The following is a 25,962-nucleotide window of genomic DNA, read 5'->3' as shown; positions in this document are numbered from 1 at the left end:
ATTACTCAAAATAGAAAAAAACAACAATCTAGTTAAGAAGTGGGCAAAGGATCTGAATAGACATTTTTCCAAAGAAGACATACACATAGACAACAGGGCCATGAAAATATGCTCAGCATCACTAATCATCAGAGAAATGCAAATCAGAACCTCAATCAGGTGTCACTTCACACCTGTTAGAATGGCTATTATTAAAAAGACAAGAAACAAATGTTGGCAAGGGCATGGAGAGGGGAACCCTTGTGCACTGCTGGTAGGAATACAAATTGGTGCAGCCACTATGGAAAACAGTATGAAGGTTCCTCAAAAAAATTGAAAGTAGAACTACTGTATGATCCATCTATTCTATTTCTAGATATTTATCTCAAGAAAATGAAAACACTAACTTGAAAAGATATATGCACCCCTGTGCTCACTGTAGCATTATTTATAGTTGCTGAGACATGGAAACAACCTAAGTGGCCATCAATGGATGAAGGAATAAGATATAGTATATATCTTATAGTATATATATACTTATATATATTTATACTTAGTATAAAGTATATATATATACTTATATACATATAAGTATATATATATACTTACATATTTATATATACTTAAGTGTATATATATATATATATATATATATATATATATACTTATAGTATACTATAAGATATAGTATATACACACAGTGTATACGGTGGAATTCTACTCCACCGTAAAAAAGAACAAAACCTTGCCGTTTGTGACAACATGGATAGATTTTAAGAGTATTAAGCTAAGTGAAATAAGTCCAGCAGAGAAAAATAAATACTTACACTGTCACTAATGCAGAATCTGAAAAACAAACTGAATGAATAAAACAAAACAAAATGAAACTAATAAGCAGACTGGTAGTTGCCAGGGAGAAGGGGGAACAGGGGTGGTGTAATAGGTGAATGGGGTCAGGAGGTACAGACTTCCAGTTGTGAAGTGAATAAGTCATGGGGATGTGGTGAGCATCAGGGTGACTATAACCAATGGTACTGAGCATATTGAAGGTTGCCAGGGAAGAGTGACTCTTAAAAAAGTGCTCATCAAAAGAAAAAACATTTTTGTAACTTTTTTATGGTGACTAGACTTGTGGTGGTGATCGTTGCATAGTGTATACAAGTGTTGAAACACATTGTAGATTTGAAACTAAACTTCCTAGAAAATTTTAAGCAAGAACTTACTAGCCAATGAACTACCCTAGTCCATTATACTGAAGTAGCTTTATTTTTAGATTTCACTGAATATAAGATTGTTTCTATCGGAAGATGCACCTTATGTACTACCAAAAAGATATTCTAACTAAACTGTAACATACCACTCATGCTTAGAATTTTTATTTTATACTTAATAAAAGAGCTATTTTAGTCTCACATGCAGACATTTTTATCATTAATCTTAAGCATTCATGGAAAAATACAAACAAAACAAATTTATTACACTCCTCAAACATCTTTCTGTTCCAAGTCCAATTTTTCTGAATCACTTTTAAATCAGAACTGTCATTATTTTTTTCCCAAACATATCATCTTTTGTGTCATCAAGAACATTGGTACTCTAGCCTTTTTAAAAATAATGTTCCAGTATCAGCTCCAGTAATTTTTTCCAAGTCATGGACATTCATTTTGCCCATTTTGAAGTTAGCACTTTCTTGACTTTTAGAAGATTTCAGAAAGGTGTTTTAGAAAACAACCAGTCCTCAGATTCCTGTCTGAAATTATCTAAAATAGTTGTTCATAGAAGGATCAAGGCATTGCAATTGTTAGGTCATGTCCAGGAATATAAGCCTAGTCCATTCTACAGCACCAACTATGGCCTGACTGCTACTGATCTGACAGTGATTATTAGATGCCTACCTGTTGTAAGACATCTTGATTTCAGAAATGTTAGAGCATGGGAAAATGTGTGTTTTAGAATCAATGAAATATTGCTAAATTTTTCTTTAACGGCAATAATTTAAAAGTTTGTGGCAAAATTTCTGTATATGCCACATTCATTATCATACTATCCAGAGCTGCTATGAGTAAATTCTTGAAGTCTAAACTGAGAAATGCCCATACAAGGAGCAAAACGACCTCTACATTTCAGAATTTCGTCTTATGAATTATTGAGTCATGGCATAGATGTTCACTGGGAGCTGCAAAAGGAGATTCTAGGGATTCAGAAACATTCAGAAGTAAGAGTTTTTCTTTTATTATACTTAATTGAGGAACACAATTATAGGTTTTCTGTTATTTTAAAATCTCTAAATTCTGGGGGTACCTGGGTGGCTCAGTCAGTTAAGCACCTGACTCTTGATTTTGGCTCAGGTCATGATCTCGCAGTTCATGAGTTTGAGCCCCGCATGGGGCACTGCACTGACAGCACTGAGCCTGCTTGGGATTCTCTGTCTCCTATCTCCCTTTCTCTGTGCCTTTCCCCTGCTCATGCATGCACTCTCTTTCTCTCAAAAATAAATAAACTTTAAAATAAAATAAAGTCTCTAAATTCTGGATGTTGTCACATTAATAAAAAATTTCAATAGTTCTGATATGATTTAACAATAGAATTTCATATAATCTTAGATTCATTATTCTGTGTTAGGAATTGGCAAAAAAAAAAAAAAAATCCAGAGATTCAGCAGATACTGAATTTTTTCAGTATACTTAATTTGGAGCCATTATTTGAAATCACTTCCTGCTTTTGTCCATAGCATTTTAATTCTTAATGGCATGTCCCTGAATTGGCAGTTCAATGTCCCTTGAGCTGGACTTCGGCTTCAATCACCTCTACAAAATCAGTCACAGCATATTATATCTTGGATATAGATGTTTTCAAAAATTACTATCTCTTTGGTTGCTCAAATATTTTTTATCTTAGTTCTTAGATCTCATTCACCCTTATGAGAAGGTACCTCTCTCAATGGGCCCCCAAGCATTCTTCACATAGGACATCACTACCACTGGCTCCTAAAAGAGCTTGTCTCCTTAGATTGGCTTTCAAATTTCAAATAATTATCTCCTTTAGAGAGATTTTTAGAGTCTTTCCACTCTTCTCTCTCCTTTATGTTTAGCTCTTACTCATATAAAACTAAGATTGTTATATATCCTTGAAGTGGTATTCAGATCATGAAAAACTGATGATCATTTGGGACTTAGATTTGTAAAATTAGAGCAGAATTCATATAATAAGGGTTTCTTAATATAATTCATTGAAATCCTTAATATGATGATTTTAAATGATCTTTAAAATCTTTTCAATTCTTTATGAAAGAAAAAAAAAACCCAAACTTGTTTTAGTTAGTTTTGGTAATTTGAGTTGCTGTAACAGTCTCCAAAATCCCAGTGGTATATCACAATGAAATCTCATTTCTTATAAAAATGCTTGCAGTTTGCCCATGATTGTACCATGCCTTTCAGAAGCCAGGCCCTTCCAACTGGGTCTGTTCTGAATACTCCATTTTCATCATATTTGTTCTAATGCCTCCAGTAGGTATTGCCTCCCCATAAAGGACTGGCTTCATTTACAAAGTAGTATGGAAAGTCTCAATGTTTTCAAAGGTTTTATCTTTTTGTTTAATGATAGCTTTATTGAGATATAATTCATATACCATATTCACCCTTTAAAGTCTACAATTCAGTAGGTTTTAATATATTCACAGAGTTGTACAACTATCACCACAATTTAATTCAGATCATGGTTGCCAGTCCAAAAAGCAACCCCATATCCATTAGCAGCCACTATCTATATTCCCCTTCTCACCAGCCTCTGGTAACCACTAACCTACTTTCTGTTTCTTTGGATTTTCCTGTTCTGGGCATTTTATGTAAATGGAATCATACACTGTATTTTTTGTGACTGGCTTCTTTCATTAAAATGTTTTCAAGGGTGATCCATGTTATGGCATGTGTCACTAAACTACTTCATTCCTTCCTATGGCAGAAAAATATTCCATTGTATGGATATACCACATTTTGCTTATCCATTCAATTGATAGACCTTTAGGTTGTTTCCACTTTTTGGCTACTATAAATAATGCTGCTGTGAACATTTGTGTACAAGTTTTTGTGTGGACATATATTTTATTTCTTTTGGGTATACACATAGGAGTGAAATTGCTGGATCATAGGGTAACTGTATAATAAAATTTTTGAGGACCTGCCAACCTGTTTTTCAAAGCAGGTGCACCATTTTACAATCCCACCAGCAACACTTGAAAGTTTAAAGGTTTAAGTTTTAACTCACTGTATACTCCAACAAAGACAGGCCATGTATTTTTTAATTTTGTACTTCACACTTTTTTATCCTGAATCATCTTGCACTTTCTAAAGCAGAGACACAAAATATTTTCTCTTTAGTGTGATGTTAAATGAGATGATTCTCCAATAGTTTCCTATTTTATTTATTCTAGCCAAGGAAAGATGCCAGAAGCAATTAAATACTTGAAAAAAGTTGTGGAAATTGCAAGAAATAATTTTCAAAGCCTAGATGTCGTGAGAGCAAGTACAATGCTTGGGGACATCTATAATGAAAAAGTGAGTATGTGTTTCTTTATTATTATTATTATTATTATTAGTTGAGAGAGAGAGAGCATGCGCGTGCATGAGCGGGGAGTGGAGCAGAGAGAGAGGAAGGACAGAGGATATGAAGCGGACTCTGTGCTGACAATAGACATACCAATGTGAGGCTCGAATTCACCAACCAGAGATCGTGACCTGAGCCAAAGTTAGACACTTAACCAATTGAGCTACCCAGGCGCCCCTGTTTCTTTCGTACAGGTAGAAATTTGCAGAGTTTTAAAATTCTATTCCCATTTGACTCTCCCCTTCCCATAATATGTTATGCAGAATGACCTCAGGACTACAGGGCCTAGTTAATGCACAAGACAGTTCCTTCCTCTTCTTCTAGGACCTGAGAGCCATCTTGGGCACAGTCACCACAAGCTGCTAAAAGTGATTCATATCTTCACAGCCAGTGAAGATTCTAAGTGGTTTTGGATTTGAAGAGCAATTAAAACATTTCAATTCAAAGAATATCATTATAACGGTTGGCTTTTATCTACTGATACTAACATTCATCTCCTTGCTCCAAATTCTCATTTTATTAATCCAGCTGTGATGCCCCTCCTAGGTCCTTCAGGAGAAGAAAGCACAATCCCAAGAGTAATTCTGAAGGAAATATGGAATTCTAGCATCAGATTGGTTATGTGAAAGAAAAGAGAAACAAGAGAAAGTCTAAAATTAAAAGTATCCTATTCAAGAGGTCATTACTAGTATAATGCATTGGTCATAATGCATTGATCTTTTGATTTATGTTCTCATGACTTTGTATTTTATTAACTAGATTTTTCTTTAAGAAACAGTATAAAAGAGGCTTTTTTCTCTAGTTATAATTGCTGTTTTGATAATGAATAGGATCTATCATTTTTGAGGGTAGTTTCATTCATTCTTAATGTTTATACACCTTTTCTTAATTTTTTTGAGAGGTTGTTTATGTCGTGATTAAAAGCACTAATTCTGAGACCAAACTGGTTAAAAGCCTAGTTCTTTCACTTATAAGATCTGTGACCTAGGACAAGTTACTTACCTTCTAGGTGCCTCAATTTTCTCACCTCGTAAGGTTGCAGTGAGTACTGAGTTAATAAATGTAAAGCAATTAGAATAGCATCTGGCAGGGGAAGCCAGTGCCAGCTATATAAGCCATTATTACTCTCTACACCTTCATGTGGTATCATACAATTCCCCTCTTCCCAAGGCTCAGAGGGTTTAAATAACCTACCCCAGGTCTCCGTGTTTCTAGGTGGCAGTGGTATTCAAACCTATACTCTTCACCGCTACAGTCTTTATTTGCCATATAATTTACTTTGATGATTTCAGAATTATTTAGGCTTTTTTTTTAAGGAAATAGAGTTTGAAATTAATTTGAATGAATGAAACTACTGTCTTTAGTCCCTGCTGTGGGAAACACGCTTTCAAACAGAGAACCTGATTTCTTTGTACACCCCTCTCTCTTGCTAGCCCTGGTTCATTTGCTTCCTCTCTCTCCTATTACTCACTATCTTTAAACCCGCCTTTTTCTCTTGACTCTCACCCTCTACCTTCTTTCCTCCTCCCCTACACACCTTGCCCTTCTCTCCTGCCCCTGTCGTTCTGGTCTTGCTCTCAACTCAGTGGTCCTCTCTCTCTGATCTCCCCCCCACTTCGTTTCCCCTGTTTCTTTGTGCCTCCCCAGGTGTTCCCCCAGGTCTTTCTCTCCACTGTGTCCCCATTCTGCTGCCCCATCTCTGTGGCACTACGCTACTCTGGTGACTCCTCTCTCCTGGATCTTGTACGTGCTTTTGTTTACTTTTCAGGATACTGTGGTGAAAAACAGACAAGGCTTATGCCCTTGCGAGGCTGACAGCCTAGTGGGAGCTCATGCTGTAGTAGCAGAATTGGTATTCCTAATTATACATAGTCTTACTTTTTAACAGGGTTGTTCTTTAAAAAAGAAATGCAAAAAATGCAAATTGCTTTACTCTTCTACCAAACAATACTCAGAACTCAGTGTTTTGGTATGGCACAAATACTAAGCATCTGCCTATATTTTCCTAATTGCAGAAAGCATAAGGAAAACGAAACAATAAACCTTTCTAAGAGGTAATTTTTATATTTGCATTTTTAAGCTTTTTGGCCAAGAGTTTGTATCTCATCATATTCTCTGGTTTTTAATTCTTAAAGAAGAGTCTAACTAATATCTTAAAGGCAAGAAACATGAATAATGTCCAAAGGCTGTGTCAACTACCAAAAGTTAATTTTCTTACCAGTTTATCCCCAGTTTATCCCAATTCTAATATAAAATTTGGAGGATTCCAGGTATTCATGCTATCTTCAAGTATGCATGCCTTCAAATATACAAGTTGGTTCATGCACCTTAATGATTACTTACATTTTAATGTAATAAATGGTCACTGAAAAATAGTATGATATTAAGTACACAATACTATAACAGTTTAATGGCATGACAGACTTCTGAGCAAAACTTGCTTTGTTACTAAAATTGTTAATGTTGTACTCAATTATTTTGCATTACTGTGATTCTTCACAGATACTTCCTCAAGTCAGAAAATCTACTGATAAGTTCTCAGGCTGAATCTGAATTGTTAAATCATTACCAAGAGTATGATTTGAAAACATATAAGAAAGTGGGTTTATTAGAACTAAATATAGTTATTTTTCCTTCTCATCTTTTTGAAACAAGAGGATAGCCTTGATGACATCCTGAATTTCCTTCTAGTTCTACAAAGGGAACTAGAGAAATGACAAGGAATGACTAGGAAAATAACATTTCCTGGGGGAAATGACAAAGAATTATTTCATGTCTCTGTTTTCAGCTTATGGATATTTCCTAATTATATTAAATGCCTTTATTTCAATGATATACCTGAGCAATTTCATAAGCTATTGTGCATCACATGCTATCTACTACACTTTTCCATGAAGGAAACTAGCAGGATGAAGAGGAACCTCACTGATTTTTGCCCACCTGACCCTGAATCTGAATTCAGCTACTTATTAACTGTGACCTTGGGCACATGAATTCTTTGATCCTCAGTTCTTTCATATTTTAATTGTCAAGAACAAGATGCCTTGAAGACTAGCTATTTAAGGATTAGAAATGTAAAAATATGTACATGGTACCTAGGTGAGTTCCTGGAACATACTGGGCACACAAAAGCACTTAGGTTCTTAATATCTCAAGCTCAGATCTCTCCCTGCAACTTCAGACTCATATCCAACTGTCTACTTGACATCTTTACTTAGATCACTTCAAATATAAACTGTTAAAAACTGAACTCATCATTTTCCCCTCTAAATTCTATTCCTCTATTAATGTAGTATTCAACTATGATAGAATATGATTCAGGTATTTTCTAGTCAGACTTCTCAGTCTGTGAGCTCCCCTTATCTGACCTCATCCAAGTCCATGGCTTTAAATAGCATCCATGTGCTGATGACTCCCAAGTTTGTATCTCCATCCCTGATCTCTCTTTGGGACACTTGTAACTCTAACTGGCTACTTAACATCTCCACCTGGATGTCTAACAGACATGTCAAATTTAACATGATTCCTTCCTCCCAGTCTTCCACGTCTAAATAAATGGCTTCATTATCTATCAGCCCCCTTGCTCAAGCCAAAAATCTGGATATTTTTTTTATTCTTGTCTCCTTTCTGATCTATATCTAATCCAGAAGCAAACCCTGACCTTTATGCCACCAAAACGTATCTCAGATCCACCTTGTTCTCTGTGTCTTCTCCTGTCATCCTGTCAGTTTATGACACTCTATTCTGTCTCCTGCATGACAATTAAGTTCAAGCCCATTCCCTGCTTCTCCCTCGTATCATCAAGTCTCCACACAGAGGCCCAAGTAGTCCTTTTAAATGTAAATTAAATTATGTTATTTCTGTGCTTAAAATGCCTCCATTACTTCCCATTCTTCTTAGAACATAAATATAAATCTTCACCCCAATCTGAAATATTCTATGTGAGATGTACGCTCCCCTACCCCACCTCTGACTTTATTTCTTCCCACTCTCCTCATCTACTCCACCACAGCCACATGGGCTTAGTGAAGTCCTTTAAACATACAGAGCTTGTTCCTGCCTTACGACATCTGCTTTAGCTGGAATGCCCTATGGAATGCTCTCTAATCTGAACTTCATATTGCTGATGTCTTGTCATCATATCTCAGTCAAATGTCATATCTTCAGAGAGGCCTTCCCTTGGCAACCCAATAAAAATAGCCACATGGGTGAAGGTCGTTTGAAGGTACAAACTTCCAGTTATAAAATAAGTAAATCTTGGGGATGTAATGTACAGCATGGTACCTACAGTTAATAACATTATATTATATACTTGAAATTTGCTAAGAGTAGATCTTAAATGTTCCCATTACAAAAAAAAATGTGTAACCATGTGAGGTGATATTAACTCAACTTATTGTGGTGATCGTTTAGTAATATATACAAATATTTAATCATTGTTATATACCCAAAACTGTACGAAAGTACTTTGAAAAGGTACTTGTATTTTGTAATTTAAGATGGCGTTATTGTTATTCATATGGAACACTGTTTAATCACAGCTACCGTTTTTCTAATTTGAGTCCTCAAACACATTTTCTTAATCTAAAAATGATAAAAATCTTGGGGTGCCTGGGTGACTCAGTTGGTTAGGCAAACAACTTTGGCTCAAGTCATGATCTCACAGTTTGTGAGTCTGAGCCCTGTGTCTGGGCTATGTGTTGACAGCTTGGAGCCCAGAACCTCCTTCAGATTCTGTGTCTCCCTTTCTCTCTACACCCACCCTCTCCCCTGCTCATGCTCTGTCTCTCTGTCTCTCTCAAAAATAAATAAACATAAAAAATTTTTTAATAAAATAAAATGATGAAATCTAATCCACTAAATTCTATGGAGCTTTCCAAGGCAATTGAGAAAGAAGTCAAAAAGTTCAATCAATAAAAGTACCTGTTTGGTTGAAAACATTTTTTTCTACCACTTACCAAAATATCCGAAATCTCCCATTTCTTTTCATTGAAGTCCTGAAAGCTGCATGCCAAAATGAAAATTATATGGAAAAACAGCAGCCACCAGGTCACTCTTTAACATTACTGTAATATTCCACATAGACTTTATCTCATAGTTTTCTTATTTATGATAGTTTCTTATTGTTCTTTAATTTGGCTAGAATAGAAACTTAATGAGAATAAGAACCATATCTGCCGTGTTTATTATTTTGTTCCAGATCCTAAAACAGAACCTGGCACAGAGTTGGTGAGCAAAAAGATGTGAATTCATTGAATCAATCAATAAATTTGTAACTAATTATACCTCTTAAGGAAGAATAGGATTGTCTCACTTTAGGAATTGCAAACCTCTATTTCATTTGTGTACAATAATTCTGAAAAGTTGTAGTGAATCTTCAGAAGCAAATCTAACATTGCTGGTACTTGTCAGTCTGCTTTTAAGGCCTTCTCATACTGCCTTCATCATCTCTCTTTTGGCTTCATATTATTCATGCAATGTATTCTAATTGTATTCTTTATAATCATTTCCAAGAAATGATATAAGACCACAATTATAATACAAAACTGTATTTGGAAAAATATTAGAATTAACTGTTTTCTCTAGTGATGATAGTGTTATTATAATTATAGTTGTAATTATATAATCTTTAAAACATCACATCTTTAAAAGATCATTTATCCTAATTAATTTACCTTTTACTATATAATCATGGAAGATGGGTCACCAATCCCACCCTCCTGTTGTGATGTTTTGATGGGAACATATAACTAATATAAAGTAGTCAAATGAGAATGCTTTAGGGAAAATAACTCATAGACTCTTTATGAGATTGCTCATTCCCTAATAAGATCAGATAATAATCATGTAGTTAAAACAATGATAGTTCCAAACTCAAATAGTAGAGAAAATGTGCAAAAACTGATTTTTCCTTAGTACTGGGAAAATGCTCCTTTATTTTTGAGCTTGCTCATTGGATAGAGAGGCATTTTAGACACACTAAGAAGGATCAGGTAAGAATTAGAATAATGCATGAAAATTCTATATTATGTTGCAATAATGCAAGATTTGTTTTAAGGCCTACGATGTCATCAAGGTCCTGTCCTGAAATTGTCCACCAAATGCTTATCAATGATATTTATAACATTAAACAAAGTTCTCTTTTCCAATAAGATGCATTCATGAAGTGCATAAATTAACTTATGTATTTTCAATTCATATTTAAGATTGTCAAGATTAATTACTGGAATCTTCTGAATTTTATAATAGGATAGGGATTAACTGATAACAGAAGTGAACTATAGAACATTGGACAGAACCTTTAAAGAAGAGATTAAATTTAGATATTCAACTCTTTCAGAATTGAAAATCTAGAAATGCAGTACACATTAGTGAAATCTCATTCCAAAATGGTATGTATAAAAATGCTTGCATCTGAAAAGAATTAATGTATTTCCTTAATAGTATTTTAAACTAGAGAAATTTAGGTCGATACCAGTTTTATGGCAGTTGTGTGTGTATCAAAAGATTGAATACTAGGCTTAATTTGAGGGAAGAATAACTATATGTAATTATAATTAAATAATTATGAATAATTATAATGGTCCTATTATAGGGGGGAAATACTTGTTAAAAAAGATCTAATGTAGGTTTTAGCAATAGTAAATTCTGTTAACTGCTGAATCCCCACTGCTTGTCACGGAGCTTGATAAGTAATAGTTGCCAGATGAATGAGTAAGTTCATTCTAATATAAAAATATATAAGGTAATTCTGCAAATTTAAATATAAGTCCATTTACTTATGGCCCTAATTTTCCTAAGACTTTCATCTAAAATGATAAATAGCCTAATGCTCAGAAATAAAACTAGAACTTAGGTACTTATACTTCTCTGTTTTTAAAAATAGAAATATTTGGTCTAGTCACATATGTTCACCTATTTTGTCCTATATCTTTGACGTCTAGCAAAACATTCCAAAATTTTAACTAGTTTTATTTTCATCTTCAATATTTGTATTGTTTCTCAATCATAATTTGCTTGTCATATAAATAGCTTTGATACAATTATATTTTTTCTAATTAAGTAATCTTATTCTCCTATAAATTCTATGTTATACACTTTGAAATAAAAGAAAGAATTGTTCACTTCAACAAACAAAAATCACTATTGATAAAATACAGAGGGGCTGTGTTTAAAGCAACAAATTTAATTGGAATGAGCCATTTGAGTAGAATTCACTAACTTGTCCTTGTGGGTCTATAACACAATGTTATATGTATTGCTTATGTGGGTAACATAACTGTCACACAAGCCCTATTTCTCCCCCTCCTCACCTTGCTAGCAACTTCTGTATTCAGTTTGCTGTCTGAACGCCATGATCATGCAGAGATGCATGGAGTTGAGTATGCCGCTACCAGTGTATGGTATAAGGCTTTTTCTATGGTGTTTGTATTACCAGTTCCTTCATAAAATGTTGTGATAAAATCATTTGAAAACCTGTAATAAGATATTCTCTCTTGTAAGGGCTTCTTAAAAGTGTATACATACATGTTTGTGTGTATATGAGAAAGAAGAGAGGAAGGAGAAGAGAAAAGTGGGGAGGGCCAAAGGGAAAGGGAGAGGAGAGGAGAGTGTTGAAGGGGGAGGAGAGGAGAGGAAAGGAGAGGAGAGGGTGAAGAAGGGAAATTTTGTTCCCTAGAGTCTTAAAAGTATAGCTCAATCCTAAAAATGATATCCTCCACTGAGGAAAACTTTTTTGCAAAGATTTTTACTAGATTGGAGGTTGGCAGAAGATAGTCTCTTTACTGAGGCTCAATTTAATTACTTGTAGAATAAGAATAATATTTCCTCACAGAATGGCTTATGAAAGTTAGTGACATAATACACATGAAGAATTTAGCCCTGGCCCTGACACTTTGAAAGAGCTTGATAAATACTGTTTATTTGTAGACAATAGCTTTTAGGAGGATAGGAGAGTACAACCAAAACCCACACAAGAAACCAAAAAACAAAACACCACCTTGAATTTTGCAATGAAATGTTGCAAATGACTTAAGGGATAAACATTTAAATGATCTTGAGTTGTGCTAGTGCCATCAAGTTCATAATTTTTAGAAATCTTGAATACATCCTATGTCCACAGTCAAGAATGACATAAATACATGGGTAAAACCAGAGCAACAACCAAATCAGCAGATAAATACACCTATTTTCACTGGCCACTGATTAAATAGATTGGCTGAAAATGATCTCTTGCTATGACTGAAGACAAAATCTGGTTTAAAATACCTCATTAAGTAAATCCAATGCTACAAGTAAGAAACTTAACATCCAAATCAATGTGAATCAGATCCCTCTTTCCCAGACTTCTTTTTGCTACAATGTATTAGGTTGAACCATATGAAAATGCTAATATTTGACCATTTTTAATCCAAAAACACTTAAGTTGCATATAGTTCAACTTGGTAGATAAAACTTTTTACTGTCTTAGCTTCAAGATATTGTATGGTTAGTAATCACAACTTTTTAAAAGAACCTTATTCCAAACAAAAACAAACAAATAAGTGAAACTTATTCTAATAGAGACCCCACTTGCCCTCTCTTTCTTCTAAAAGATGAATACCACATGTGGATACACCAGTGTGGTACATGCCAAGGTGAGTAGACATGTGGAATGATGGAATAAAAATTAAGAAAAAATGATTTCTCTTACATTTTTAGGGATACTACAACAAAGCTTCTGAATACTTTCAACAAGCTTTTGACACAACAGCAGAGCTAAGGAACATGCGTCACGTGGATGAGACAAAAGTTCACTATGGGATAGCAAAAGCTCATCAGATAATGCTGACCATAAACAATTATATCGAGTCTGAAGATCTCACCAGCCTTGACTACCTGCTGTCGTGGAAGGAGAATAGAAGCAGTATTGCACCACATCCGATTATCGGTAAGACTTTGCTTTTTGAAAACACGTTAGTTTTTGTGTCATTCTTGATGGCTGCATTGGTGATTTTTATTTTATTGGTAACTTTAATTATTCTTTACCACATGAATATCGGATGTGCCTTCATGCTGTACTGTATGTACCTTTGATGATAAGGAAAACAGGAAATAGTGGTAATGATTAAACGCGACAAATCACCATTTTCAGGCCGTTTGGTTTTTGTTTGTTTTTTTTCAGTTGTCTCAAGTACTCAACAATATGCACTGATCAGTTGTAAGGAATGTGATATAAGTTTGTGTTTTTTAAAACGTGGTCAGTGTTGTACCTTATTGATAAGAAAAGTCACGGATGCTAGTTCACAGATACTAAGCAGTATTAATGCAATTGGTGCTATACTCTTACTTTACCAATGGTAGTAAATTTTCCTGTATTTGATCAATTCAAGTTAGAATATTAATTTAGAAAAATTTAGTATTAATTTCTTTCAACTCCACGTCTTTTCTTATAGACTTTTTCTTGTAACAATTTGTCAAAATAGTCAATTAAAAACAAATAACTAAAGGGGATGTGAAGGTCACTTTTATGTGTCAGCCTGACTTAGCTCGAGTCCTCAGTTAAGAACTTCAGAATAGAATTTTTAAAAATTTTTAACAGTACTGCCTATGACAGACCTTTAGGCTGCATAATTGTTAGTAAATAAAACTTTTTCAAGCAAAATATTTTGGGGATGTTTGGGGATAACTCAAATAGAATCGTAGACAAAATTCTGTTATGTAAAGAAGCCTCTCCTGCTTGGAACTCTTTTCTTTCCCTTAGGTCATTTAGATGAAACAATAAGCTCTTTGGTATTTATTTTCTCCATAGAATAAATAGTAAATAATAGTAAATTGAGCACAAAGGAATTTTATTGCTTCTTGTATATTAGTAGAATACCACTTACCACTGTCTGTCCTCTTGTTATGAAATAAGTAAAGGTCTCATTCCAAATGTATGTACACGATGAAGTCTTAAAAAACAGATGGCTTGTTGAATTTCAATGTCCTCAAGTGTCCAACAAATATTTACAGTTAACTATTAACTAACCACTTTTCAATAATATTTTGCTCACTTCAGTATGTTGTGTTGTCATATATTTGAGAGCTTGTTCTGTAGTTTTGAGTTATCTTCCCTTTACTCCTCATGTTGTCCGCTCAGGAGATAAAGCAGAGGAAATATGATCCATCTATCTATTAGATTACTTCTTCTGATAAAAGGTTTGGTAGAGAATAGGTTGGGCTACTCACTTCTTCAGATTTACTTGGATAACCATTAGAATAATAATCAGGAAAAAAATACTCCTCAAAACTAGGTTCTCTGATCAGAGCCATGTGTCTTTTTGCTGCAGTCCTTTTGGGGCTTTTCAAAGATCTCTTTTGTTTTTCTTTACTCTATAAAGCTATTTATTTTTCTATTCTTTTTAAATTTTATCCTCATTTTTGGTAAGGATGTTCCAAAGGGCTTAGGAAGCACACACACAAAAAAAAACACATTTCAAAATATTATTCAGAGAGTAAAAACTCAGCTATTCATATGATGGAGAAGATTAAATTCTCTGAAACACTATAAAAGTATACCCCCTTCCTGATTCATTTGACTGAGATTAGAAATCTATGCATGGATGAGCTATGTCGTTATAGAAGTGAAGAAGAATAATCTTTCAGATTCAAATATAAATGAGAAGTTAATTCTTCTATTACTGGCATGTTTAACATTTTTAGTGATAGTTCTATTTGGAAATAAGACCTGTAGACATTATCAACATACTTGCTTGTTTACATAGACATATTTTAGTTCAAAATACACTAAAATATACTTTCTCATTGCTTCAAAGATGTTTCTTAAACCACAGCTCCTTATTATTCTACCTTTGCTCTGTTTCAAAACCTTCATTGGATCCCTACGGCCTACAAATTAAGTACAAGCTTCTCAACGTTTTTTGACCACCTCCTTTCCCCTACTTCCCCCTCTTCCCCCCAGATACACACAACATACATTGTTATTACCTTACTTCCAACTCTAACCCCATCCAAGGAAATCTCACTGGTCTTGCAAAGTTCTTCTCAAATGTTGAAATCTTCCCTGATCCCCCTCTTACTGGACTCTTGTCTCTTCTCTCTGTTCCCACATTGAATGCCATTCATTTCTCTCCAAGCACTTTTCATTTGTCATATTCTGCATCCTACCACAGCTGTTTCTGTAATTGCCTTATCAGCCCAGTGAAAGTAGGAGTGTCTTGGAAACAGATTCTGATTTTTGGTGTTTCCTACAAAAGAAGGGGCAATGTCTAACATCTGCTAGGTACCAAGTAAATATTTGTCAAATTAAATAGAATTCAAAATGAGTATGTGTGTCCTAGCCATGAACTATTTGCATGAACCACTTTTTAAAACAGGAGTCATAGTTCCATGACAACAACAACAAAACAACTACAATCCAAAGCTGCATTTTGGTTACCGTGTGGTTATCACATGAATGCAGGACAACACCAAGTACGATGTTGACAAAATGAAGAAATATAGAAATATTATTTGAAAATCTGAGCAGCTTTTAGGTTTTCAAATTTTGTCTTTCTTCTCTGAAGAGGCATCTTTAATCTTGCTATTGAGGGGTCCCATGTATTCAGGAAAAAAGTAGATCAAAGATTTGAAAGATATATTATAAAAGCTGTGCAGTTTTCTTCACCTCTGAGACTTACATCCTCCAAACAAATCATTAGCTCACAGAGCAGGCAATATTCTTTTAAGCAGAGGAACATGACCCCCTAAGGGAATAGAGCAGTGAGAGCACTCAGGTCTCTAGATAAAATAGAACAGTGATTCACCAGCAATCATATCTCATCTTTGTACCTTTCGGAGGGAACACTGCAAATATAGGAACCTTCCTACCATTCTAATACTCTTAGATATGGTTGGAATAATTTCATATCTTTCCTTTCCTTTTCAGTAGTAAAATAATAAGAATAGATTCTCTTCCCAAATTTAGGAATTTAGAAGGAATTCAAATTTATTGCAATTCAATAAAATTATTCAAGCCTGAAGCAACAGAAATTGGTTGGCTCTGGAAGGATTAAGGGCCTATGAATTTCTACTGATTTCTCCAGAATATAGTTTATTTTTCCTACTAGAACTATTATGTCTACAATCATGAAATTTATTTTTTAATGAAAAGCTAATTCATCTCGCCTTTTGGAGATTATAGACCCAAGTGTGAAACAGTGACAGAGAAGCAAAGCTTTTCTTGTGCAATTTAAGAGTATTGTTAACGTAGAAATGTAATTATGGCATTCAAATGCCAACATGGTTAGCCACTTTACTGATAATATCAGTTACATGGTTTTAATGCACATTCTTATTGAAGTCAAATGTAAATTATATCAGAGAAATAGGATGCAAATCCTGAGTATAGAAATAGATGAATATACTGGCTAGTCAGTAATGACACTTTTCTACAAAATGACATGTAAAGGGTTCCTTGAGTGCCAAAAATATCACTCTCGTTTTATGAATCATTTAATATTCTTTTTTTTTTTTTTTAATTTTTTTTTTCAACGTTTTTTATTTATTTTTGGGACAGAGAGAGACAGAGCATGAACGGGGGAGGGGCAGAGAGAGAGGGAGACACAGAATCAGAAACAGGCTCCAGGCTCCGAGCCATCAGCCCAGAGCCTGACGCGGGGCTCGAACTCACAGACCGCGAGATCGTGACCTGGCTGAAGTCGGACGCTTAACCGACTGCGCCACCCAGGCGCCCAATCATTTAATATTCTTAAAAGAAAACAATCAAGATCACGAATTTGTCTCTCAGCCCTTGGTTTATGTTGGTTTAATGTTGAATCCTTGGTTTAATGTCGAGCCACATTTTCCTACCCTGTTCTTTGCTTGTATTTTTTATTCATGAACTCAGCCCTTTTAATGAATGTGAAAAAGCCACATTCATGAGTGAGCCTCATGTTCTATTATACTTTGATCAGCTACTTCAGTTAAATAACCCTAACAATGAGGAGAAAGTTATGGAATTAGCCCAAAAGTCAGCAAGCAGGTTTTATAGCATCTTATTGTCACAGAGCAAACCTCTGTCTCTAAAATGTGTTCAAAAACATGACACATTAAAAGAAGGTTCTGGTGAAAAATCTGACTGAATCAAAGCTCACCCTACTGGCATTTGGGGTAATTGAGAGATGGTGTTGCTCAAAAGCCCAGTTACCTGGGTTCTAATACTATATTGAGCTCTAATTAGCTTTGTGACTTCGGGCAAAAGATTTCAATTCAGGTATCTTTATCTGAGATTCAAAACGAGTCATTAATAAGATTCCTCTGGAACAGGCAATAATCCCTCAGTAGGAGCATATTCTAAACAGATATGGTATTTTGTAGTCTTTAAGAGCTCAATCTAGATTTTCATGAGCATTTTCTTTGTTTTTCCCCGATAAATACTTGTTTCTGTTGGTTTACACAAAAGGGAATTTTATTATTGTTATTATCATTATTACTATTTTAATATATCAAACAGCTGTAAAATTGCCAGGTATAAATATTTGATCTTTCTGCTAGAATTTATAATAGAGTTTCTAGCTCTCTGCTGTCATATGCAGTTTTACTTGTCCCTGTTTGGCATTGTTGAAGTTGCTAAAGCTAGTGCACTATTTCATCTGCAGACTTTCAATTGATCCTCCTATTTTCAATCCTGTGTCATACTTCTCCTCAGCATCTCCTCAACCCCTACCTGTCCCCACTGTTCCCTGGGCCTCTGATTCCTGAATGTGCCTGGTTCTTTATTCATCACTACCCCTTCTTCATGCACTTCAGTCTGTTGGCTGTCTCTGCCTTCCTCAATCCGGTACCATTTTCTAGCCTCTTTCTAGCTTCTGAAAACAGGTTAAAACCTTCTTGAACTTTTTTGAGTTTATAGAATCATGAAATTATTGAACTGTGTGCACCAAAGAAATTACTTGGCCCACAGTTTTTCTTTTCAAATGTCCTCAGGTCCAGGGAAAGGCAGTCATGCAAAAATCTGAAAGACAAAATGGGTTTATAATCTAGTGTTCTAGAATTCTAGTTCAGGAATTCTTTCCATGCTTTGTACTTTTTTACAATATTAATTTATATTTACTAGAAGCCATGTCTGACATTTAAAAATATTATAATTTTTCAATGTTTATTTTGAGAGAGAGAATCTTAAGCAGGCTCTAGCTGTCAGCCTAGAGCCCAATGTGGGGCTCCATCTAGGATCTGAGCTGAAATCAAGAGTCAGATGCTTAACTGACTGAGCCACCCAGGCACCCCCAAAAGTTACAATTTTAATTAAAGTCTTGATAAAAAATATTCACAGTGAAAAGAAACAGGTGGGACTCTATTTCTGGCCAAGATGGAGCAACAGGGAAAAGATTACCCTCCTGTCTTAAACAGCTTTTAAAAAGACAAAACATATAAGACAAATGTTTGCAGAAATTGGACAACAGGCAGCACAAGACAGTGATCCTTGGGAAAAATTATGAACACTGTTAGGAAGAAACCAATCTGATTAAACTGATTCACACCATGTTATGAATGACTGAAAGTGGTTTAGCCTATTCAGAACAATTAGGATTTTTTAAATGTTGGAAGATTACCAATTGCCAGAATTTGGGACATTTGTAATATACCATATAAATGAACCCATTCAGGCCATGTGGGGCAAAATAATTGTGGATAATGAGGCCAACACGTGGACCAGTCTTCTACAGCCTGGGAACTTGACCTAAAATCAGTTTCTCTAAGCTATTCCTGAATTTCAATACTTTCCTTTCTTCAATATAAATATGTGCTTTTTTTAAATTTTATTTTAGAGAGAGAGCACACACATGAGTGGGGGGATAGGGGCAGGAGAGAGAGACAGAGAGAGATAGAGACAGACAGAGAGAGAGAGAGAGAGAGAGAGAGAGAATCTCAAGCAGACTCCATGCTCAACATGGAGCCCAACTCAGGGCTTGATCTCACAACTCTGGGATCATGACCTGAGCCAAAATCAAGAGTCAGATGTTCAACCAACTGAGCCACCCAAGTGCCCCAAATTATACATTTAAAAAAAAGCTTATTAGAGTTGTTCGATGACAAATCACTGTCCCCTTAAAGATAAATCTGATGAAAGCTAAGGTCTCTCTCCTGTCTTCAGAGAAATATACAATTACTGTGTATAATTTTCAGAGGGTTCAGTAACCATTGCTCAACGGGGTAGAAATTCTATGTGCTTACCAGTATCTGGTTCTTTACACTTTGGGGCATGGGGAAAACTGCATTTTTCAGCTCCTGGCAGCTAGGCAGGGCTCGGTGACTAGTCCTGGCCAAAGGGCAAAAGTTACCTCTGGGTATAAGATAGGAGAGCCTGCCTGAGATCCTACAGCTGATTCTTTCTTTGCCTGCTACAGTTACCATGGTGGAGGCTTTAGTAAAAAGTATAGGGCAACAAGATGGATGCAGTAAATCTCTACACGTGGAACATTTGTCCCGGAATGCCATTTGGATCTGCAGCAGAGTTTGTGTGAACACAGAATAATCCTTTATTGTGGTGAACCACTGAGATTTTCAGAGTTGTTTGTTGGCACAGCTTAATGTAGCCTGCCCTAACTCTGCAAGCTTCAGGATGCTTCATGACGGCCCCTGGATAGCAGCAGTGGGAGCTCCAGGTGGAGAACCAGGATAGACATTTCTCCGTATGACAATGTATAAATTGTGTGTTTATAGGTTGTGAGTCCGCTTCTGATTTTTTTTTTCTAAGGCAGAGATTCTTAAAATCCTTTGTGTTTGACTTACATTTCTAGTCACAGAAAACAAGTTTGATAAGACAAAGGGGAATGAAACATTAAAATACATTTTTTATATTCTCTATGCTACTTACTATCAAAAAACTTAAGAAAGATAAGCATCTTTTCCACTAGTCTCATTTAAATCATGATAGATTATCAAAGTATGCTTCTAATAAATTTTAAGAAAGAGCTTAGAGATTTCAATGGCTTCTGCAACTGATAAAATAATTCCAAAGATGAAACATGCAGAAGAAGACAAAATCAATACTTAATTGTAGCCAAATTTTTAAATAAAAAAGACTGCAGAGTTTGAGCCTGAATTTCAAATTTCCTCCTTCAAATACAATTCCCCCATCTTCGAATGTTTTCTACAACACAAGTGACACATTTGCTTCCTTTGGAATCAAATACTTTTTTCAGAAAACTAATGCTTACTTCATTGGGAAATAATAATGTAGCTCTAGATCCCTCGGGTTGAAAGATCTTTTTTTTTCTTTTTTCTTTTTTTTCCCTCTGAGAGCCTCCTTCTCTATCTGCTGCCTTGGTTCAATAAAAGAGAATTCTTGATTGCTCAAACAAAAACTATACTTCTTTTAGATTCTGCTCACAGTTCTTGGTAGCTGATGGTGTTACCAGTTTTAACTTTCCAAGGTACACTAAACTCACCACTTCTAAGAAAAATGTAACTGGTTTTTCTCATCTGGTTTTGTTTCAATATCATCTTTAATTGCCGGTTTGAAAAGCTTATGAAAAGTTTGTTGATTGGCTAAACCATCGCAAAACCAGAATAAATGCCAGAGTTGGACCACTACAGCGTTAGGGCTTGAAGATCTGAGAGAATCCCATCTGTATTTATCTCATTCCCACTGAGGGGTCTCACCCCTGCTTCCAGCTATGTCCTTTTCCCTGTGGGCATGGATTCCAAACCCTGTGCCAACTTAGGTAAACATTTTCCTACCATCGCTAGAATTTGGAGGCAAAAAAATCTTCTTATACATGTATTTAATCATTCTTTAATAAAGCTCTATTAGGATAATTCATGTGATTCTTAACCCATACGATTTCCTCTGAAAAAAGAAGTGACATTAATACTTAAAACGTGAGCATATTGAAGAACAAGTTTTGTTAGCTTCTAATTTTTTCTAAAGCTTCCCTGATTTGGGGTAATGTGTGGGAGTGTTTCTTTCTTATTATCTCTCATGTTGGTATTCCCATTATGAATTTTGATTTTTTTAAACCACAACATCAATCAAAACTTATATCCATGGTCCCAGGACTCAGTTTCCTTTAAATTCTTTTATTCTGCCCTCCCTGTTTTTTTAACTGTCAGACAAGAGTGAATGTTGTTATAGCCTATGTTCTTTAGCATAATTAATAGAAAAATAGATACATTTCATGATGAATATTCTTTTAGAAATTAGAAATTATTTATAATGCTTTTTTATGATGACTGACTTGAGTAACAATGCCTGGATACGTATTTCACTTCTTATGGGTGATGTCTGCCTCCCAGGGATGGGTACAGTGTGCTCAGTGTAGGAAATATTGAACAAGAATCTAATCAGAAGAAATGCTAGCATATTTCTTAATTTTAATGCCAGTCCATCCTGACCAGTGTCTTGACCTTCCTAAAATGAATCCTTGAAAGACTGCAAATCCTTGAAACACCTGAACACATTTACTTTCTGAATCCTCTGAACTACTGTCACAATGGGATAAATATTAAAAGTACTAACAAATATTCACTATCCCCAAATCCTTTATCACTGTAGTATACTCCTGTATTTTCTTCCTTTCATTTCATTCTACCTTCGATCAAAAAATCTGAGCAAATAGGGGTGCCTGGGTAGCTCAATCAGTTAAGCCTCTGACTTCACTCAGGTCATGATCTTGTGGTCCATGAGTTTGAGCCCTGAATCAGGCTCTGTGCTGACAGCTCAGAGCTTGAGGCCTGCTTCAGATTCTATGTCTCCCTCTCTCTGCCCCTCCCCCACTCATGCTCTGTCTCTCTCTCTTTCTGTCAAAAATAAATAAACATTAAAAAAAAACAATTTTTTAAAAATCTGAGCAAATAGATATTCTTTCATCTTGCCCTTAAGGTAAACAAAGTTGGACTTTGTCAAACCAATAGAGAAAACTAAAGTTAGCTCATTTAAGTGTGATGCCTCTGACGAGTTGCATTTATGGACTTCTAACATAGAATCAGGTACCCAGAATGAGAAAAAGATTGGTTAATGTTAGCCTTTAGTGAGATAGATCTGATTTCTTGGTGTTAAGACTGTATTCCATTGTATCAACAGCTATTAAAGTGTAATTTGCACTCTTATCAAAGGAAATTTAGTTCAACACTTTCAAAGTTCTTCTCATCTTGTTTATCAGATGAGCTCCTGAGAAGGGATATACAGTTTTCCTCAAATCTCCACAATTTTCAACCTACAAATTAAGATAACAATGGAAAAAAAAGCAATGGAGAAGTATGAAGTAAAATGAAGCTTCAAAATTAACAGTCAGGTAGAGGATTGGTGAAAAAAACTGTGAGAGTTTATAGATCAAATGACCATCATAAAATTGGGGGATTAATATTTTTTACTGTTCAGATTTATTTGGCCTTTTTACCATCACCCACTAACAAAACTGTGAAAAGAAGAAATCAGCTATACAGAGGAAGCTGTTATGTCTAACCTTTAGCTATTAAAGTTAAAACAAATTAATAAAGAAAAAACTCCTGTCTAATACAACATAAGCAAAAGAAACTTTTTTTTTTTCATAAAAATCTTAGTAGCAGGGGACCTGGGTGACTCAGTTGGTTAAATGCCAGATTTTCTATTTCAGTTCAGGTGATGATCCCAAGGTCGTGGGATCGAGCCCCCCATCAGGCTCTGCACTGAGCATGGAGCCTGCTTAAGATTCTCTCTTTCCCTCTGCCCCTCTCCCCCACTCACATTTGCACTCTCTCTCTCTTAAAAAAATAAAACAAAACATCTCAGTAGGGACAGATGAAGAAACTTCTATTATGATTTGATCATAGGAATTCTTTGTAAATATATGGATGTCCACGTAACTATATTAACTGTATCTCATCTGAATGGATTCACTTGTTTACTCACCTTCATCCAGAGCTTTACACTGTAATTTTATTTGGAGATTTATATGATGAAATGTGAACATAGTATATTCCCTAGTAATTTGATTGGCAGGAAATAGAGAGCAAAACACATGCACAGCTTTTTAATAATTTATAATTACTTACATGAATCTACTAAGTTTAGGCACACAATTATATGACTAATTATGTTGAAAATCCAAGTGGATGCTTAAATAGATGACCATGCCCTGAGGCCTTTCCAGTTGTTTCTGCTGTCTCATTTAACCATGCAAATGTTATTAAGCATTCCTGGCTAAAAATTTTCAAGCATGTGAAAGTGCAATTGCATAGATAATTATGCACAATACTGTCACTTTCTATATCTAACATAGGAATTGTCCTTTTTAAAAAAATTAGATCAGCTTTGTACTGGGTAGCTTTCTCTGTACATGCCAAGAAAAATATAATTTGTATAAGATAGGTGGACCAAAATCTATCTATTGCTCTTTCTTCCAGATCTCTTCTTGACTGTCTTTAGCACAGTGATTTGAAGTTACACACTATAAATATAGTTACACACTATAAATGCTACTATCCATATTCACGAATAAATTTAACGTAAATGTAATTCAATAACTAGATGTACATAAATATTTATAAAAACTTGTTAACAGGGACACAAAAGGGATACTGGAATACAAATGTACGTGGCAAGTTTTTCAGGTTTGCATGTAACTAAAGCCATGTGTATATAACAGTTAAAAAAAAAATGTCCAGAAAAAAAATTAACTAGCACATACATGATGGCAGGTTAATTTCTTGTCATGAGAACTGTTACGGAAGCTTTGCAATATAGAATAGTGCCTGACTGCACATCTTGCAGGGTTTAACTCTGCACAGCCCCGTTTACTAACCAGTAACAGCTTTCAAAACAGTTTAGTGTGCATGCAGCTGATTGGTGGAGCCTGGCTCACGTGTCTGCCCAGCTGCAAGGGAAGCTGGGAAAGTGAGTATTAGCTGACTTCTTAGTCCCTGGAGTGAGGACAATTTCCATTTAAATTTATAAAGTATAGAATTTCTTAGGCATGGAAACGGAGGTTTAGATGCTGGCCAGCAATCACTAGAAATAGTGCTAAGTTCTGTGAAGGAAAAATAAAGCAGGTAAGAAAACAAAGTGATAGGGAGGGGGCTGTTTTAAACAGAAGGTTCAGAGAAGCAGCTCGAAAGAGGCGCGATTTGCAGAGAAACTTGATTGGAATGACAAAGCAAAAGCCCTGTGAATATCTAGCAGGGCCAGGCAAAGGTAGCCAGCTAACTAGCAGACCAGTATGCTGGGAGCAAATAGAGTGAGGAGGAGAGAGGGAAGAATTGAATTTTGAGCGGCAGCCAGTTAATTTAGGTCTTCCAGGTCATAGTGATGACTTTGGATTTTATTCCAGTTGTGCTGGAACATTCCCACTGAGGTCTGAGAATAGGACTCTGACTGACTTTTCAAAAGGATCATTTTGGCGGCCGTGCAAAGAACAGGTTGTAAAACAGTGGCCTTTTTGACCAAAACCTATAGTTAGAAATATATTTTACCTCGAGAGTTTCACCAAACAGTACTTAATACATGTGAAGCTCTTGGGTATTTCTCGGTTGTAATCTACCTTAGTCAATTTCATGTTTTAATGATGTTTAAAGAAATTATAAGTAGAAGATTCTTTGGAAGAAAATGACATTGAGATTTAAATTGTTCTATTTGTTGCATTTTCTATTCTGATAGAAGTATTTAAAAATACCCTGTGGAAAATTAAACTTCACGATAAGCCTCAGGCAGTTTCTCAGGGTGCAATTCAAGGATCCCTTGCATCAAAATGCCCTGATCTGTGGTGGGAGGAGTTGTTATAAATGCATATTCCAGGCCTTAACACAGCCTTACAGAATCTCCAGTTCAGGGGCTTGAGAATCTGCTTTTTGACAGGCTCACCAGGTGATTCTCATGTGGGAGATCTGCTCTAAAGTTTTTTGGTTTTTAAGGTGGTAATAATGCAAGGTTAGCTTTTCTACATGAATATGTGATCCTTCACTAATGTGTGTAAGCCCATTTAGTGGGTCTTCAGAGAATATATGTCAGCAAAATTATAGGTTCACATACGAAAAATGAAAAGTACTTTAAATCAGTACGTCTATTCCTTTCACTGTCTTCAGATATTTATTTTAAAACCAAGTGAAAATCTTTGAACTCTTCCTCCATAATCCTAATTGTTGTTACTTCACATCATTAATCAGAAATAATCATCTTTTTCTCTGCTCAGTTACCATTCCTTTCTCTTTCTAAATGTTTTAAAAATTTCACTTCCCAAGAAGCCTAACTACCCATGTTGAAGTATGGTAAAATATCATGTATTCACAGCCCTACAATTCTAAGTGGTTTGTAACAGCATCATTCTTTACTAGGTTTGCACATCATTGATTTGCAATGATGCAATAAGCATTATCCTCCACTGTGGCATGGGTGGAATTTTCTCATCGTGTCGTTCTGTTTTGATGCATTCTGGATACAACAGG

General features: G+C 35.3%; 1 protein-coding gene across 9 annotated transcripts in view; it reads left to right on the top strand.

Moving 5' to 3' along the window:
* The window catches only part of TTC29 (tetratricopeptide repeat domain 29), a 669,793-nt gene that overhangs the window by 572,803 nt on the left and 71,028 nt on the right, over positions 1-25,962 (top strand). For all 9 annotated transcript variants that reach the window (XM_060654018.3, XM_060654019.3, XM_060654020.3 and 6 more), the window contains 2 exons: positions 4,409-4,532; positions 13,282-13,510. In XM_060654018.3, coding sequence (XP_060510001.1) covers positions 4,409-4,532; positions 13,282-13,510 — 353 coding nt within the window. The remainder of the gene's footprint in view (positions 1-4,408; positions 4,533-13,281; positions 13,511-25,962) is intronic.

The sequence above is a fragment of the Panthera onca genome, chromosome B1, assembly GCF_046562875.1.
Source record: "Panthera onca isolate mPanOnc1 chromosome B1, mPanOnc1 haplotype 2, whole genome shotgun sequence".
NCBI classification, from domain to species: domain Eukaryota; kingdom Metazoa; phylum Chordata; class Mammalia; order Carnivora; family Felidae; genus Panthera; species Panthera onca.
This window is presented reverse-complemented; position numbering and strand designations above follow the sequence as displayed.